The sequence below is a fragment of the Podarcis cretensis genome, assembly GCF_951804945.1.
Source record: "Podarcis cretensis genome assembly, chromosome: 2".
NCBI lineage: Eukaryota > Metazoa > Chordata > Lepidosauria > Squamata > Lacertidae > Podarcis > Podarcis cretensis.
Window position 1 is genome coordinate 36,602,028 of NC_137171.1, and position 19,138 is coordinate 36,621,165.

At 43.9% G+C, this 19,138-nt stretch overlaps 1 protein-coding gene across 2 annotated transcripts; it reads right to left on the reverse strand.

Moving 5' to 3' along the window:
• Window positions 1-89: 89 nt before the first annotated feature.
• On the reverse strand, window positions 90-19,005 carry ST6GALNAC1 (ST6 N-acetylgalactosaminide alpha-2,6-sialyltransferase 1). 2 transcript variants are annotated; one of them, XM_079966044.1, is made up of 10 exons: window positions 18,046-19,005; window positions 9,435-10,254; window positions 8,407-8,575; window positions 6,864-7,035; window positions 6,285-6,374; window positions 5,366-5,504; window positions 4,494-4,597; window positions 3,500-3,589; window positions 2,523-2,622; window positions 90-1,546 (listed from the first exon to the last, which is right to left on the reverse strand). In XM_079966044.1, the coding sequence occupies exons 1-10, from the start codon at window positions 18,159-18,161 to the stop codon at window positions 1,376-1,378; spliced, it is 1,971 nt and encodes a 656-aa protein (XP_079822170.1). In that variant the 5' UTR covers window positions 18,162-19,005; the 3' UTR covers window positions 90-1,375. The 2 variants fall into 2 exon arrangements, with proteins under 2 accessions (XP_079822170.1, XP_079822171.1); XM_079966045.1 differs by lacking the exon at window positions 6,285-6,374 and having other exon boundaries at window positions 18,046-19,003.
• Between the last annotated feature and the right edge of the window lie 133 nt (window positions 19,006-19,138).

Here is a 19,138-nt window from a genome sequence, read left to right on the forward strand (position 1 = left end):
CAGACGCCAAGAGCAATGGAGTGGGCATAGGAATGCATACCTGTACAAGTAGATTTCCAGTACAACTGGACAACCCAGCAATAAAAAAGTACTTCACTTTCTTCACTTTTATTTTCTTTCCTTGCTTTTCTCCCTCTTATCACAAGCATCACATCTACTCTGGCCTTTCATAAATCAGAAAAAAATATTTGATAGTATCTTTGCACTATATTTTTAACAACTCTGTTAAACCAATCAGCTGCTTTGTAAAAATAAAATAAAAAATAGTGTCAATATCTATAGGCTACTATCTAAAGAGACAGAATGGATCCACCCTCCAGCCTGAACTTAAAGGAAATTCAGCATCTTAACCTTCTGTTTTCTGGATCCTAAGAGATCAGGATTTTTCTTCCAGTGAGACTACAATGATTAATCCCAAACCAGTTCTATGGTCTTGTAGGAAAAAAGCAAGACAGGGGTGCAATCAACTCCGGTCATGCAGACAGTTGATCTTTGTCCATGTCTCTATGCCCTTGAGTTTTCTTGGATTTGCAGCTGACTTTGTTGTCAAGGGAGAATATTCCATCACCTCCTGCTGATATGAAGGAGCTGGAAAGTAATCCCCTTTCCACAACAGAGAAGTGCAAGGGAGAAAGGGCCTCTGGAGAGAGAAACTTCAAAAACTTCTTGGGAATTGAAAAGGGTCCTATTCAGCTTTGAAGAATGCCAGCAATGGAGATGGTCACCTAGCAACCTGGAGCAATGTGGCACAGCTTGGATTCCAGAGCCGGAGAAACAATGAGTCCTTGCGACCCTACTGGGAACTTAAAGCCCCAGGATCGTCTCCCAGGGCAGAGACAGAACACATCTAATGGGAAAACATCTAATGAGAGAATAGGCTTCACCAAAGCGATGGCAAATGCATCAAGACATGTTGCCAACACACACACACGAAAAAGCAAGGGCTGATTGTTGAGCATTGCTCTTCACTGATGTAAATCAAATGTTTAAGCTACTGTAGTAGAGACTGACTGGTGGAGAACTGAAACCAGGAAGGAGTAAAACGGACCAAAGAGTATAGCGGAAATGTTGTGTGAGACCCCCTCCCAGCCAACACTGGTAGCAGTGGCCAACCCGGCTCATCATACTCACAGTGGATTCTCAGGGAATAATTAACCCCATCAAAATGTTTTCAAGTAGTAATATCCTTTTAGTCTTTTGATTTGTCCTGCAACCAACAAAACTGCATGTGCAATGGAACGGATATTTGTTGTTGCAAGAACCAAGTCTTTAGTTGGCAAGGACCCGCTCTACCAAAATGATAATAGAAAATATGGCTCAGATCCATATCAGCTTCCAAAATTTGCCATCAGCCAGGGCTCCCTTTTCATCTCGCTCAGGATCGCTGGTACAGCTTCATGATGCCCGAGTCGTGAAGTTTCTTCCATGTCCTCCGTTCCAAATCAAAGTCATGGTTGCTATAAAAGACTAAGCGGTGCCATTTCTGGTCATAATAATGATCCGAATACTTTTGGTAGCCTTCGGTGATGTATCCATAAGCACTTACCTGTGGAAAGCCAAGAGCCATAATTGGGGAGCTACAGGATAAAGGAGGGCTATAATAAAATAATAATAATAATAATAATAATAATAATAATAATAATAATAATAATAATGCGACCCACACAGAGACGTGCTGTGGAAGATCCATGGTGACTAGGGTCTCCTGCAACGCTGCAAAATTATTAGCAGCCCCAGGGGTCAGTTTTGAAGGCTGGGGAAGTAATGCATGGGCAGAGAGGATGCTCAAAACCTTTTCTTTCCTTGCTCTTTCCTCAACCTAAAGCAATCTCCATCCAAAGCTGTTATTCATCATTGAAGTGTGTGTGTTTGTGAGGTTCTGGCAGGGCAGGATTTAGAAAGGGGTTAAGCCTCACCACCCTCAGCTGATACAACCCTGTCCATTGACAACATCCCTAACATCCCCAAGGTATGGGGAGGAATTAAATGTCACACTAATGTGACTGTTTCATCAGCTTGCTAGAGAGAACAATCCCCACTCGTGCCCCACATGTTGTCCCTGGAGTTCTCCAGACCACCCCCAGCCAATTGGGAAGGGTCATGGAGGATGAAAAGGGGGCGAAGCCCAACAGCGCAAGCAGAATTCCTTGTTGACGGCTTCTGCTGATGGGAATTATTAGCTGAATCCTGTCCGCTGTGTGTTTGCAGCCCTTGCAGCTCAGATTATCCCCTCTGGGCACTTCTAGACCATCACTGGTTTTTGAGGGTGGGATTCAGCCACAGTCAAGTCCCGAAATTAATTTCTAGCTCTTGTGCAACAAACTCACTCCCCCACTCCGCAAACTAAACTTCTTTGTTGAATGCCACATTGTATAAAATCCCCACAAACAAATCAGAACAAATGCTCAGCAAATAGCCGGCATGATCTAACCTCCCTGTAAACCTTATGCAAACAAATCAGGAGGAAGATTCAACAGACAGATTGTCTGGAAGCAACCTTCAGGGCGCCTTTGAATTCTTACCTGGTCACATAGATGGAGTGCAGTTAGAAGGAGGAAGGCACCTGTGGTGGGTCTATAGATCTGCCAGTAGGACTTGTCTAGGCTTTTGGATCTTAGAAACCTGAAGTATGATATATATATATATATATTTTAAGTTTCTTTTTATTGAGTTTTATCAACAGGATATAAAGGTAAATAAGCTAGCTGGAGATGCTTTGTGGGCACAGACGGCTTGTCTTACATCCTTATTTGATTGTGGGAGCACATCCTGTAATTTCTGATGGCCGCTTAGGCAGGTAAAAGAAGTGGCTTTTTAAAAAATTTAGCAATACAGTGGTACCTCGGGTTAAGTACTTCATTCGTTCTGGAGGTCTGTTCTTAACCTGAAACTGCTCTTAACCTGAAGCACCACTTTAGCAAATGGGGCCTCCTGCTGCCGCCGCGCCGCTGGAGCACGATTTCTGTTCTCATCCTGAAGCAAAGTTCTTAACCCGAGGTACTATTTCTGGGTTAGTGGAGTCTGTAATCTGAAGCATATGTAACCTGAAGCGTATGTAACCTGAAGCGTATGTAACCTGAAGCGTATGTAACCTGAGGTACCACTGTAAAGCCAACCTAACAATGGATGCTCCTCATTTGTAAAAGTTGCCATCTTCGGTTCGGTCAAAGGGCCCTGTGTTTTTAAGAACTGTGCAGAAGAAATCCAGTGCTATGTTTCTAGAAAAAGAGGTGCCGGAACACACTATGAACACCTCCTCAAGAGGTGCTGGGACTCGGTACCAGAGAGTTCTGGCTGAAAAAAGCCCCGACTGTCAGTGGGTACAGCTTCTCTAACTACCATTGAAGGCAGTGGCAGCTGTTCTTGTTCATAAATGATGACACCATCATGCCAGGACAAGGAGCCCTATCCCCTTACTGGACCTGACAAGCTTGTTTATTTGGACCCTGCTAGCCCAGAGCATCCCTTATCATTCAAGTTAACTTTACATACCACATACCTGTTTTTCATGTATCTGAGAAAATCGGGATGAATGACAAAGTAGTTATCCAGGGTGAAATTGCTACCAAATTTATCCCGAGGATATGGCCTGGGAATGGAAACAGAAAATAACCTTTTAGGCCAAGCACGTGCCATTCAAGCAAGAACTAGTTCGGCCACTTCTCCTATGAGTTAGGTGATGTGGTAGGCAGCCACCATTTTTCAGGGTGTGCCTAAGAACTGTATGGGAACTGGAAATTGAATGAGGAGACCAAAGGCTCTCTTCTCACTGAGTTCAAATGCTGCTAAAGAAAAGCCCTGTGCTCATTCACAGTAGCATGGGACTCTTTGCTGACAATATTCCAGCCGTCAGGTCTTCCTGAAGTGACCATGTGACATATGATGTCCTCAATCAAGCCTTTATGTTGACATGGCTGTACCTGCAAGAGCGCATACTACAATCTTTGGTGGGCATTCCCGCATACACAGGAGTTCTGGTTGAAGATTCACCAACTACAGTGGAACCTCGGTTGTCAAACACTTTGGAAGTCAAACATTTTGGCTTTCGAACACCAACAACCCGGAAGAGAATGCTTCCATTTTCGAACGCGCCTCGGAAATTGAATGGCTTCCAAGGCATGTTTCTCCATTTTTTCAATGGATTTTGCCGACCAGCAATTGCGCCTCAGTTGTCGAACGTTTCGGAAGTCAAACGGTCTTCTGGAATGGATTACATTTGATAACCGAGGTTCCACTGTACTTAGGAGAATCCAGTGCTTTAACTCTGGAATTGTTTTCACTATCCATATTTGAAGAAGTCAACTGTAGTATGAAACAGAAGGGAGTGATACCTTATTTGTTGACTGCCACATGGAAATTTGAATGTACTTTAAATGAATGGTGTGGATCTGCCCATGGTCTTCTGCCAATGCAAACTAAAATGGCCAAACTCTTAAGGAACATTGTCCTGAAACGGACTGAAAAACAAAAAGGGGAAAATCTGCTTCTCTTACCCATAGCCATCCAAAAATCCCTTCCTGACTCTCGTGTTCAGCAGAAGAGCTTTCAGCCATTCGTAATCTCTTGGCCCTTCCAGGAAATGAAGGTACTTGATCTCCTAGGAAACAAGCCACACATACGCTGGTAGGGGTTGCAGCAGATGGAGCATAAGTGCTGCCAGAGTACAACTAATGAATGGGTAGGCACTCTGTGCTGGCCAAACAAAATCCAAATTCTGATCCAGACCTCATTCTGAATAATTTATGTAAATGAGGCACGGCCAACCTCAGTGGAACAAGAGAGGCAAAACAACAGAAAATGGAATGCTCTGCAAAATTTGGAGTGCTGATTTAAAAATCCAGAAACAACCCAGATTATTCAGGTTCAACATAAACTAGGTACTGTGTGGCTCTCCCAAGAAGTTCCACTGGCAGAAGAAGGGGGGTGCAGTGCGTGCGGCCCACCCCGGGTGTCATCCCTGAGGGAGGTGACATTGCTGCGCCGCCCCCCTGGGATGCTCCCCCCCCCCCGCGGCTAGCCCCCCCCCAGGTGCACAGCATGTGTGCTGCTCTGGGTGCCGGAGCAGCTAGCTCCACCTCTGGGGAGAACTGAGCTGGGCACTTTAGTGACTGGACTGCTGTTCTGCAACATGAAACACACGCTGGGACTAGGGTTAAAGGCTCATCTATTGTCAAGCCTAATGTCAATAGACAGCAAGTGGTCACAGACTGAGGAACCAGTGCTTGGATTTTAACGTGGACCTTGGAGGGTGGGGAATAAACCTTTCCCCCTTCACCATTTTTCTCATCTAAATGACCCCTCTCTAAAAACTCTACTAGCTGTCCCACATGGGAGAAAACATCTAATATGCCATAATCTGCGTTACCTTTCCCATGGGGATCTTCTTGAATCCACGATTTCCCAGACTTGAGACAGAAGACACTAAGGAGTAGGCTGTGAATCCATAGAAGGACGTTCTTGTTCCCACGTCTTCCTCAAAACCTTTGATCACGGCTCCACTCACCCTGGCCAAAAGTGACCATATAACATTGCAAAGTTAGCCTTGTAGCAGCTTCTCATTACTGGATTTCACAAAGTGCTGCTGGGGTGGGTGGTTTTCAATATTTGATACAAAATAAGTGGCTTGAGCAAGTTTCTAGATGAATGGAGCTCCAAAGGTTAAAGATATCTAGGTGATTTCAGTTTTCTGTAAGCCAGAACAATGAAACTTAATCGGAACCACAATCTTTGCACACATGCACAAGGTTGGTGTATAATGGATAGCTGTTAGCATCCTGACATTTGGAGAAGACTCCAAATACCCTGGCATGGAATTTATATGTAGACACAAGCAATAAACTATACAGTATATAAGGTGTGGGAATCCCCCATAACTTTTAATTTTGAAAAAGGTTGTCAACGATGTTGGCTCCGAAGAGAGAGAGAGAGAGAGAAAAGGTCGTTTTCTGTGCATAATATTTGGTTTAGGACCATCAGTTTCAGATTTTTCAAACTACCTGGAAAAGAAACAGCAGTGTTGGTGAATCGGCCCTGTCCCTAGGACCGCCTTCTCCTGTATGAAGCATCCCTCTCATCACCATCAGAAGATTCCCTACCTTTAGATGCCCCAAATATCCCTACATTATACATTGAAAGCACTTTATATAACATTGGTTTTTAACATTGGCTTATAACATTGGTTTTTAGTAGATGACCAAGAAGGCTTTGTGGCACTGTTGCAGGATTTCTCCCAGTCAATAATGATAGACACAGGTTCTTTCAGAGGAAAGACAGAATTTATTCACCTGCGCAGGGGCTGCAGCGGGATCTCTCCCAAAGGCTGAGCCCCTTCTTGTTCTCTGAGGCTTCCTTTTATAGTGACCAGTAAACAATTTCTGCAGGATTACCCATACAGGCAAAAAAAAGAGGAAGCTTACCCAAGCAGGCAAGAGAAACAGAACTTTTTTAGCTCCTGCCCCCCCCCCATCCCGTCTGCCCCAAACTGCGAGCATGTGCAGGTTTAAAAACAGACACAGACATCAGTTAGCTCATTCCTTGTGACTGACTTTCTGTCATAGATTGGCTTTACACAGCACTTTTCTGCCAATCACCAGACTGTTGAGGGGAGATAATCTCGATCCTTCAGTACTGAGAGGAGATGCCAGTTTTAATTCTGGCTTTATCCTTCTGGCACTTTCATGGATTATGCTTTCGTTGACTTCTGATATACACAAACACGCATATGCACACAAAAACACGTGCACACACGTTACTGTTTTAACAATGCTGTTAAGCTACCTTAGACTGTTTTTGTTTACTTGTTTAGGAAGGGCTAAACATCTAAATAGATAGATAGAACACAGGAAAACAGCAGTTCCTCTTACCGGAACACGTAATCATGGGAGTCAATCTCCTGGCCCATTTTGGAGTTGTTCAGTATCCCCCCATTCCCTACCACCGCACATCTGATACACCTGGAAGTCTGGCTGCTGTTGCGTGCAAAGAGAATTTGGTGGTATGGTTTAGGGGGAAGCATAGTGATGACTTGTTTTACCACTGAAAGACAAAAGGCGTCCTTATTTAGTATGAAGGGCAGACAGTAAACACTCACAGCTCTGAAGTGGTTAGGGCGTAGGATGGAAGTACGGCACAGGAACAGAACAGAATCAGAGCACTTTAAAGTCTGCCAGTTTGTCTTAGGCTTGGCCTCTGAACTGCTGCCATTTTCACTTTTGTAGACATCGCTTTGTAAGAAGTCCATACCTGCAGACCGCGGAGCAGCTGCTGAATTGTTGCTATCTGTACACAGGGAGGGCGTGTCTAGTGCACATTTGGATTCCTTGCTCTCCCCCACCCCATTGCAATGCCCACTACACTCCTTTTCAAACAATAAAAAATCCTGCAAGCTTTTTGATATACCCAATGTGCAATAGAACAAACTGTGCAGGCTCAGTTTACAAACGGAGGTCCACATAGCTTTCAAATTGATTCCCCAGTGCCACCGTCTCCAACCCCGCTTGCATTTGGCGCTCTTTTTAGAGCTTACCGGGGAGCAGGGGAGTCGTTCCTGGCACCCGCAGGAACTCCAGGTCCTCAGAATGCTCGATCTGAGAGTTTTTCAGGGTGCCGCTGCACTCTAGTGGCTCTCCCCTGTTTTCAAAGTGCTGGTGCCCTTTCCGCGAAAGAACTCCTATCCGCCATAATTGGGTGCGCCAACCGGAAGTCGAGTCTCCTGCATCTTTAAGAGCTCGGCACAAGAGGGAATTCCAGCATGGTGCACTTACACTTCCCCTCCTCTACCCAAACATCGAAGACACAGGAACCATGCTTCCTTTCGCATTTGGTTTCCTTTCCTTTCGCAATTTCTGTTAAGGCTACCTCAAGGCATTTTGGCACTTGAAGTGAAAAATCCAATAATGTCCTCTCTTGGTTCATCAGAATCATCTAAATAACTTACAAGCTACCAGCGTCCCGAAGGTGGGAAATGCTTCTATTTGAGGATACTATCTACCTTGTAGCAAAATAATCCTTGCTTCTTTACATCTATTTGTCTCGATAGACAATGGAGTGTGTGTCCAGGGGTGAAGTTTAACCACTGGAGAATCACAGCGCCTGCTGTGGCTGCAGAGACCGGTAACCCATAACTGCTGCCTCCCATGTTGTTTTGCTGCGTTCTTTACAGTAAGCCTTACAGTAAATCTGAGTGAACAGGTTTGCCCAAAACCTGGGTTTCTGCAAAAGTCCTCACAATTCTCGAAATGGTGACTGTTCCTAGATCACATGACAGGGGGACAGGGAGCAGGTTCTCATCTGGGGAATTTGAAAGAGGGTTGGTCTTCTCAATGAAAGACCTGTGAGCACTTGTCCCAGAGAGAAGAACCCTTGACCCTCGGTTCTTTCTGTCATCCCCTTCAAAGAGTTACTCACATGAGTAATTCAGCTCCATGAAGCCATAGGGTGGGCCAAAATGGTCTAGACGCTCCCATTCGCTGTCACTGAAGTGAGTCTTGTCCATGAAAAGAGTGAGGTTGGGCAGGAAGAGATCCTTCAGCCAATCAGACTTGGCAGCCTTGACCAGCAGAGAATCAGGGCAGCTCTCAAAATACACAAAAAAAGGGTGAATGAAGTCAGGAGGTGTTTATTTGAGAGACTATATTTAGAGAACCATATTAACTGACACTGATAACGGTAACCACATCCTGTTAGTTACGTTAGCAAAATCCTGTTGGACAGTCTCAGTCAAAGGGAGCTGCTATTATCTGAATGATTTTTGTGTACACACCATGCATTGAATGCATGCACACATCCACACCCCGAATCTTGGGAACTGTAGCTCGGTGAGGGCTATACTACAACTCCCAGGATTATTGGGCAAGGGGGAAAATAAATATGTTGCAAATGGGTGGTGTGTACACAGTCAAAATGAGTTTTAGACCATCTCACTGGGCTGCTAAACCTGTCAGATATTGCAGATACAGGCTGATGTTAAGTGGTCCTCTGTACTAAAAAAATACCCTTCCTTCGTATAGAAAACTAGACCAGAGAAGGAACCTTGACTTTCCATCCCCTTCTCATGCCAATTCTCTGTGCCCATGGATTTATTTATTTACCTTATTTTGTAGGAACAATAATCCAAGCCACCATAAGCAGTCTAAAGTGCATTAATTTATATTCATCAACTCAAACCAGAACAGGTGTTTAAAACACTGTAGGAACCTAGGAGGAACCCTCATGCCAAAAAAGTTTACAGCCAAGATTAGAAGAGTGGGAAGAGAACAGGTGAGAATGTCACCTAGCAGAGTCAGCTTCTACTCTTTTGTTTGATTACGCCCCAGACTATAGAGAACTGAAATGGCCCAGGCCAGGTCTATACTTCTGTATTATTCTGTATGTGTAACAATGAAATGAAGGCATCTGTAGGACATTTAGGGCCAGGTCACGCTATATCAACTCACTGATGCTGGTGTTGAATTGTCCAGGAGATACTGGTCATCAAAGTCCCAATGGGGCTCAGATTTGAAGTCAGATGCTTTAAGCCTTTTCTTGGGGGTCGGTGCAGGAACTGGATGTGTGACTTGTTGAGCCCCTGGCCTAGGGATAGAGACGTTGTGATCTGCGACAACAGAAAGAGAATCAACTAAACTCTGGTTCTTTTTAGCTACGTCCATTTCTCTGGAAACTTCCCCCTTGGTGTGGCTTGCAGTGGGTCGTGGTGTGGCATTTTGATTGGATGCTGTTTTTGCACCTCTTTCCTCATCCAGCTTTCGATTGGATGCTGGTGCTTCATATTTAGCCTCAGCTCGTTCATTTCCTTTGTGTTCCGACTTATTTTTCTCTTCCTTTGGACTGGATGTTGATGTCACACGCTTCTCACTTTTTTTCTTATACACAGTGGGGGTTGCATTCAGACCCCCAGCACGGTTTTGACCAGCTGCAGTTGTCACAGTCTTGTGTTTAGCTTGATTCTCATTGGTTGTGGGCCTGAGTTTCTCCACAACTTGCTTTGGATTGGCTGCTATCACACCTCTCTCCCTGGCTTGCTTCTCAGTTGATTCTGATGGGCTGGTCACCTTCACATGCTTCTCTCGGATGTCCATGGTGTTGCCACCATTTGCCAATCTCTTAACAGCATCTTGCTCCAATGGGGAGCTTCTTGGGCCAAGTATTGCATTGAGAGGCCTTGGTGTCTCCCTGTTGGCAGTCATCACTTCTGGGGTAGCGGGCCGGGTGTCTATTTGTGGCACGCTTCCAGCACGGCGAAAGTAAGGAAACTGGCTGAAAGGTAGTTTAAAAAAGAGATAGTTACAGCAATAGATAACTATACAAATTATACACTGTGTTCCACTTGTATGAAGTGTACTAGACAGTTGCTTAAACTTGACAATATCATGGAAGCCGTGTTATGGAGGCCCCAGCAAGATTTGAACTCTCGACCCCTTGTTTACAACCTTTAATAAGCCATTATAATTAATTCTCCCCCAATGCACCTGTGATGCCAAGGAGTGGCCTGCAGATATTTGGATTTGTAGAAAGGTGACAGGAGGATTCTATGGATTTAAACAAATAACAAGTAAGCCCTCCCTGAGGCTGGGTTTTAACACATTCAGACAAAAAAGCCAAGTGTATAAATACACTTGGGCTATGTACACATTGGCGGCACAAACTGCAGTGAGATCATTTCAAATCACATTTATACATTGTTCTACACAACTGCGCAAGTGGGGATGTTTTCTCCAAATATGCAATACCAGATTTGTTTCCCCACCCCTGTAGCTCCCCCAGCCAAACTTTTGTTCAAAGAAACTTTTGCCTGCGCATGTGCTGTCATCAGTGCACGTGCATGCGCAAAGACTGTACACACCTCAGATTTGCATTTTCAAATCAGACAAAAGCTGCTTCGAGGGAAAACACATCCAACTGGAGTGTTTCTCGAGAAACTATAGGATACAGATGGATTGTGGCTAACGTGTGTACTCATCTTCAAACACTAGCAGTGGAAGCACACTGGAGCCAAGGTAAACAGTAGTGGGTGCATAGCATTGTTAACATGGCATTATAGGTTTGGTTTTGTGGAAGGCTGTTATCATGTTGGTCGTGATAGTGATTTAAATTTAAAAGATTTGTATATTATGCTCAAAACAAAATAAAAAAAATCCTTCCAGTAGCACCTTAAAGACCAACTAAGTTAGTTCTTGGTATGAGCTTTCGTGTGCATGCACACTTCTTCAGATACATTGAAACAGAAGTCACCAGACCCTTCTATATAGTGAGAAGGTGGGGAGGGGTATTACTCAGAAGGGTGGTGGGATTGGGTGATTGGCAGATAGCTGTGATGAGCCTGTTGACGACTCTTAACGACTGCAATAGGTCTTACAGGAAAAAGCAAGGGGTGAGAAGGTGAAAAATGGCTTTGTCATGTATAATGAGATAAGAATCCAATGTCTTTGTTCAGACCAGGTCTCTCCATGGTTTTAAGTTTGGTGATAAGTTGCAATTCAGCAGCTTCTCTTTCCATTCTATTTCTGAAATTCCTTTGTAATAGAACAGCTACTTTGAGATCTTGTATAGAATGTCCTGGGAGATTGAAGTGTTCTCCTACTGGTTTCTCTGTCTTGTGATTCCTGATGTCAGATTTATGTCCATTTATTCTTTGGCGTAAGGTTTGGCCTGTTTGTCCAATATAATTTTTTAATTTATAATTTTTATAATTTTTATAATTTTTATAATTTATAATTTATAATTTATATTTTTTTATTTTTTATTTTTTTATTTTTTTTATTTTGTTTTGACTATGGCAGACCAACACGGCTACCTATTTGTATATTATGCTGTTATTTACCAGGCTTCCTGAGAAAACGACAACCCATATTCTGTGTATGAAAGCAACATGGCTGCAGCACAACTTGTTTAATGCATTAAGAAAGAGTATGGGGTTAAAGGAATAATCCTTTGGGGAAAGGACTTGCTTCAAAGTAGTAATATCACTGCTCTCGGCTTTGTGTCCTGCTAATGCAAAGCTTTCCAGACTTTTCATGCTGGTGGCACACTTTCTGGACATGCATCAATTCACAACACAGTAATTCCATTCTACTAGCAAACTAGAGGTTAAACTAGCCCCTTCCAGCCCCAGGAGGAGTGTAGGGAGTGTTTGTGCAACACACCTACACACTGCAGCCAACACACTAACGTGTCACAACACAGAGTTTGGAAAGCTCTGTGATAATGTCTTGAAACAGCTGGGAATATCATCTAATGGACTGGTAACTGCATCTCTTATCCAAGCCAATGAAGATACTTTCACCTTGCACCAGTATCTCTGCTGGTGCTGGAGGCGAGATAAATTCATTTACCCAGGTGTGGTTGTATTCACAGATAAGTGCAATTATTGGTGAGTGTGAGGCATGTACTAGCACAAGGTGAGGAGATTCCCCCCCCCCAAAAAAAGGGGTGCAAGCACTTTATCTGCTTGAGTCCTGAATGTTTGTAAGACAGTCCCCACTGCCTTTACTGCATGCAATCGCACATGTTACATGCGGTTGGAACTGTTTGTTGTGCTGGCACAAACCTGCAGAGCGGCAGCTAGCCCGAAGATAATCCATCATAGCACATTGCCAGAGGTTTTTTTTTTTTTAAAAAAATAAGTAAGTAAAATTCTGTCCCCAAACAAAATAATGCTTCTGTGCATCAATCATCTCCCAATTGCTGGGGCTCTGAAAAAGAGCCAGGGCACACAATGTGCCCATGTCATTCAGCAAAGCACAAGAGAAATACTGCTGGTCTTTGGTTAATGGGGCTGTGGTGCTGGCTATTCTTGGGAAACTTTCTGTCACTGAGAATTACTGAACTCCCACTGAACCGCAATCACACGGGCATTTGTCACATATCTGTATCTCCATGACATTTCTGTAAGAATGAGGCCTTGATGATATCATAAGACTTCAATGTTGCAGTTCGGGAAAAGCCACCCATGGCAGTTTTTGTTTTTTGTTTGAGAAGGTTGGGAGAAAGAGAAGCAGAGATTTAACAGAACTGTTTGATAGAATCTGATGTTGAGAACAGGCACCCTCTACCATGTCACCTTGCCCTCCTACAGCTACAAGGAAGACAGTTTTGAGACTGACTGCCGGATCCCCCGCTTCAGTTGTCTCTTCCCTCTTGGCAATACAGTATGCCTCTTGAAGCTCAAGAATTTGTTTTTGTTATTTATTTCATTTTGTTGAGAGTATAAAGTGTTCTTAATGTTAAATCACCCCCCTCCTTCCCCAAAAATTATGTAAATGGTTGAAGAATGCTCCTGCCTCACAGTGGCTCCATTCAGTGCCAGCACCGTTCACCCCAATAACTTTGTCTACCCGGTGGCACAATTTGGAGTACAGTAGTACCTCGGGTTACATACGCTTCAGGTTACAGACTCTGCTAACCCAGAAATATTACCTCAGGTTAAGAACTTTGCTTCAGGATAAGAACAGAAATTGTGCTTTGGCACAGCGGCAGCGGGAGGCCCCATTAGCTAAAGTGGTGCTTCAGGTTCAGAACAGTTTCAGGTTAAGAACGGACCTCCGGAACGAATTAAGTACATAACCCAAGGTACCACTGTATATAAATGCCAAGTGGTGGCGCTTGCTATGGTTTCTTCATGGGGCTGCAACATGCCACCTGGCCCTGAATAGTGCTTTCTAGGGAAGTGACCATTAAGCTTCCTTCCACACGAACTTTCGGAGGAGACTGGAGCTCTAAGTCGGAACAGGGATCCCTTCTAAACAACACGCTGTTCTAATAACTTCTAGACTACAAGGACCAGCACAGGAGAGAGAACTATTAGCATGCCCCAAAACAACAATGGTAACTTGACCCACCACAGGACGTACTGCTGGAGCAACCCTTGATTTATATAGAGGCCTTGCATTTCTGCGTTATCTTCCACCTCTTTTCAATAAACTTTAATGGGTACTCTGTCTTTTGATATGTTCAGCACAAGGTCTAAGCTCATGCACAACTCTGACCCTAAATTAAATCTCGGACATGCCTGTGTAAATGCAATTGTATGCACAGCCCTTCTGCAAACAGATCGAGCACCAGATGGCTGCCAAGTCCAGCAGCCTTAAAGTCAGGATACCATTGTAAATAATTGTAGGTATGCAATTAAAAGGAGGAATGGCTTGTACTCCAAAAGTGACAGGCTTGAACCCTCTCTGCAAAGAATTATTTATTGATTTAAACTGTGCTGGACATCTGGTAATGATTAAAGCTTTAGGTTGAAAGTACAGTTTTGAAACGACAATAGGTTACCAAGCCAGTCAGTTAATTATCAGTTGATCACCTCTCACTTGATCACACCCAACTATCCCATGAAACTATGTAAGTGGAAGTTTTTCAACCCCATGCCCCACCTTATGGGGCCACTTGTTAGCAAAAGCATGTGAGAATTGCAGTACGTACCCTTTAGCTCAGTGGTTCCCAAGGTGGCTGGTACTGTCCCCTGGGGGGCAATGGGATTACCCAGGGGGCACTAAGAGGCAAGAGGGCAACAGGGGGTGGGACAGAGGTGGGCCCCTCCAAGCGCTTTGATCACTTATTTACATTGACCAGGCTAAACACCTTCCTCCCTTCATATTTAAAGTTTTACTGCTCTTCTCCCTTTCAAGGCTGTTTCCTTTGGTCATGTTTGCATTCACAATTCTGAGTTGTCAGAAGTCACAAGATGGCTGCCAATTATTGGCAATAGCTGTTGATTTTCTTCTAAATTAGTTACTGTGCATCTGTGGTAGGTGAAGGTTGGCGCATGTTTGCCCTCGTTGCCCATCTGCCAGCAGGTGAATAAATCTTTCCTATTCCAACAGGCTTTGGGAAACCGGCTGCTTTTTTAATGAAAGGGATGGTGCTGTTCTGATTTTATTGTAATTATTTGTGTGGTTTTTCATAGATTTTATATATGTATATACAGTGGTACCTCGGGTTACATATGCTTCAGGTTACATACGCTTCAGGTTACAGCCTCCACTAACCCAGAAATAGTGCTTCAGGTTAAGAACTTTGCTTCAGGATGAGAACAGAAATTGTGCTCCGGCGGCAGCGGGAGGCCTCATTAGCTAAAGTGGTGCTTCAGGTTACGAACAGTTTCAAGTTAAGAACAGACCTCCGGAATGAATTAAGTACTTAACCCGAGGTACCACTGTAGTTTTAATCTATCAGTGTTCAATTATTTTTTTTAAATGATGGGTTTCCCCCTATGTATTTAGTGGTTCTACTTTTTATCTGTAAGGCATGAGTCCCATCAGGGAAAAAGGCAGGGTGTAAATAAATGTAATAATCAAGGCCAGCAAGACCCATGGTCACAAATGATGGGATTTGTACTCCCAAACAGCAAAAAACAGAGGCTACCCCCTCCTTGTCATCGAGCTGTTTAATCCACACCCAGGTCAAAACATATTTTAGAATTCAGTTTCATTCTTTCAATAAACTGTTAAATAATTTGATCTGCAAATGATGCCTAGGCAATTGTTTCAACAGCGCAAGCATTTCCTCTTTCCAGAGGGAAAGATTTCCCCTTTTCTCTCACTGCACAGTGTTCTTCAGGTTCTCCTAACCTTCCAGAGCAGAGTTGGGGGAGGAGACAGGGGGAAAGCCCCATTGCGCTGACAGAAGCCCTTAAGCTGGCTTCCACTAGCAGAAAAGGTTAGTTAATAGTTAATAATAACCAGTACTTTTTTCTGGGGAGACGCAGGGGTACACATACCCCTAAACATTTTGTGAATCTTTGTACTTTTGTCCATTTACTGTATTTTTCCCAATTTGAACTATAAAATGGTGATTTTCTTGAGTCAGAGTACCCCTAAACATTTTTTAAAGAAAAAAGCACTTATAATAACAAGAATATTTTTATTATTTATACACAGCCCATCTGACTGGTTTGCCCCAGCCACTCTTGGCAGCTCCCAACAACATATTCAAAGCACAATAAAACCTCAAACATTGAACACTCCCCTCTAAAGGGCTGCCTTCAGATGTCTCCTAAAAGTCATATAGTTGAATCCAGCTCTGTGTTATGTAAATAGATATATAATTAATCATTACTATTCAATATTTATTTACCGTATTTTTCACCCTATAGGGCGCACTGGCCCATAGGATGCACCTCATTTTTTTTTGGGGGGGGGAATGAATAAAAAAAATTATTTCCCCCCCAGCTGCGGGGCTGGGGCGGGGGAAGCCCGAGCTTCCCCCGACCCCAGCCCCCAGAACAGGCTGCTATCCGCAAGCCTTGCGAGCCCGGCGGCAACTCCCTCCTCCGGAGGGTGCCCCGTGCTCCGGGCTGCAGGCTGCCGCCCGCAAGCCTTGCGAGCCCGCGGGAACTCCCGCCGGGGGTGCAAGGCTTGCAGATAGCTTCCTAAAGCCTGGAGAGCGAGAGGGTTCGGTGCACACTGACGCCTGTCACTCTCCAGGCTTCAGCGAAAGCCTGCATTCGCCCCATAGGACGCACACACATTTCCCCTTCATTTTTGGAGGGGAAAAGGTGCGTCCTATAGGGCGAAAAATACGGTATATTGCACCTTTTTCCTTGACAGGGACTTAAGGCAGCTTACCAATAAAATAATAACAGCTAAAAACATAGAAGAAAAAGCAACCATTAAAAAAGAAGTAGAATTAAAACGATATAAATATGTAAAACATTGATTAAAAACATACATATATAATTACAATAAAAATAGCGCCATCTAATTTATGTTAAAAAGAGGACAGTGAAACCCCTAATGGAGTATTTGGTAGAAACTGAGCTGCAGTGGAATGGAAACAGTGCTGACTGCAATGAATATGGATCGGAATGGAAACTGCTGCTTTCCTACATCCCTAGTTCTGTCCTTCCGTTATAGACAGATGCAAGAAGTGTCAGCAGTGTTCTAGAACATTGTGCTGCTTCCTTTCTATCCCTTCAATCAAGGGGAACGGAGAGGAAGGAACCCCAGGAAATGGAACAAAAAAACTGCACGCCTCAAATAATAGTAGCATGCACTTCTTGGCAGCGTTGAGGGCTACAACCACCACCAGGCAGCAAGCATTATTTGTCTTCATGTGCTCATAGCAGCAAGAGGCTTCTCTTGCTTCTCCCACATAGGACAGAAAATTCTCTTCAGGCACCCTTCACAAATGGGTTAACTATGGGAGAGCTAAAGGGCGTTTCCAAGTGAGAACTAAAAGGGCTTTACTGCAGCCAGTATGTACCCTTTTTTGTATTTCTCAGCCTGTATTTTTAAGCATTGGTATGCAACATATGATTAATCCCGAGTGTCTGAAAAAATTAAGGGACACAGCTATTTCCACTTACTATTAGTTAAAGGTAAAGGTAAAGGTACCCCTGCCCGTACGGGCCAGTCTTGACAGACTCTGGGGTTGTGCGCCCATCTCACTTAAGAGGCCAGGGGCCAGCGCTGTCCGGAGACACTTCCGGGTCACGTGGCCAGCGTGACGAAGCTGCTTAAATTTTTAGATACCTCATGTTCACTGCATATCCTTAATTCTTATCTGGGGGGGGGGGAGGACTTCTTGTCATTTAACTCAATGAATTAGTTGATTTTTCATTATTTCCTCTTATATCTGCATAAACTCACTATAAATCTCCCCCTTTTGGACATTATTTCAGGAATGTAGTCATTATAAGTGAGTTGATGTATTTCAGTTTACAAATAGCTGTTCTCATTCAACCTGTGTGTGATGCTAGGTGAGCCTTTTATAGATACAGACAGAGATTATGTGAAAGGCGTATCAAAGTTGCTGTTGGTTATGATGAAGCCAACACTTCTGAATTAATTCATTTGAAGCCCTACCTGGAAACGTAGCAATCAAGACTTCGCAAGGATTGCTGGCTATGGCCCTGCAGATAAAAGTGAGCCACTGACAGAGAAAATATTATCTTAACTTATATTATGCAAGAGTTTTACGTGTCCATGAGAGAGATTACATGGGTAAGTATGATACACTATGCATTTCAGTATAAGGAAAGACCAGCTAAGCTTATCAGAGGAAGCAACACATAAGGTTCATCTGAAAAGGAGAGGGATCTCCTCTTACCTGTATGGATATTTTTCAGTAAAGCCAATGTAGGCAGCAAAAGAGAGAACAAGGAACAAGAAGCCTATGAGAAGCAGCCTGGTTCCCCTAGGACACCACCTCCTGATTGATCTCATGGTTTCACACTAGACATCCTAGGAAGTCTCTGCCTTCTTTGCCACAGGTACTTTGCAGACTGACGAAAGCTACAAATCTGCTCCTCTGATATCCCTTGAAGGCAAGGCACACACTCCATTCAGGTGCTCAAGGGCAGCTCAGCCTCATTCTTCTGCCAAAAGGGCAGAGAAGGGTTACTTCCTCATGTCTGGCTTAGTGGTTTTGTGGGCAGAATTTGCAAGCAGAGAAACACCCGCAAGTCAAACAGGTGGGTTTCACACATTTCCTTAGCCCCATAAACAGTGCTCCTTGATTATCCTCTTGAAAAAGGCTTGTTTGCTGCAGATAAATATTACCTGAACAGATAAAATGTGAGCAGATGGCGAAAGGAACAGGGCTCTGTTCCCTTTAAAAAATTAAAAAGAGTTTAGGCAGGTGTGGCTTTATCTTATTCCTGCAAAACAAGCTGCACCTGCCGAATTTCCCTCTCTGAAACAGCTACCTGAAGACAACACAGGCATTCTGTCTTCTTTTTCTGCTAGTTTCTCTCTCTGTCTCTGTGTAGGAAGAAGTAGCTGTGTTCACAAGGAAGGGGAACTACAAGCTATAATCCTGTACTGAAGTTACTTGGCAGTAAGCCCCACTGAACTCAGTGGGACTTCCTGCATCAGATCTAAGGTGTAACACTTCTTGAGGGTTTGTAAAGAAATGTGCATTTTCATTAAGGAATTTCATTAATTCAGGGAGAGGGGGACCAGATGGACAGGGCGACCCTCTACAGCAGATTGGGGATGGGGAGGCTGCAGTGGAGATGAGAGGAAGGGGATTTATCAATGCAGAAGTCCACTCACACGGAATCTTTCTTTATTATACAGTCATACCTGTTAAATATGCTTCAGGTTGAGTGTTTTCGGGTTGCGCTCCGCGACGACCCAGAAGTGATGGAACGTGTTACTTCCAGGTTTTGCCGCTTGCACATGCACAGACGTTCAAAATG

Coding starts and splice junctions, on each gene's coding strand:
- ST6GALNAC1 (XM_079966044.1), bottom strand. CDS start 18,161: ATGAGATCAATCAGGAGGTGGTGTCCTAGGGGAACCAGGCTGCTTCTC. Junction 8,576..9,434: donor ACAATTCAACACCAGCATCA/GTGAGTTGATAT, acceptor GTGTATTTTGAG/AGCTGCCCTGATTCTCTGCT. Junction 1,547..2,522: donor CACTCCATCTATGTGACCAG/GTAAGAATTCAA, acceptor GGCTTTCCACAG/GTAAGTGCTTATGGATACAT.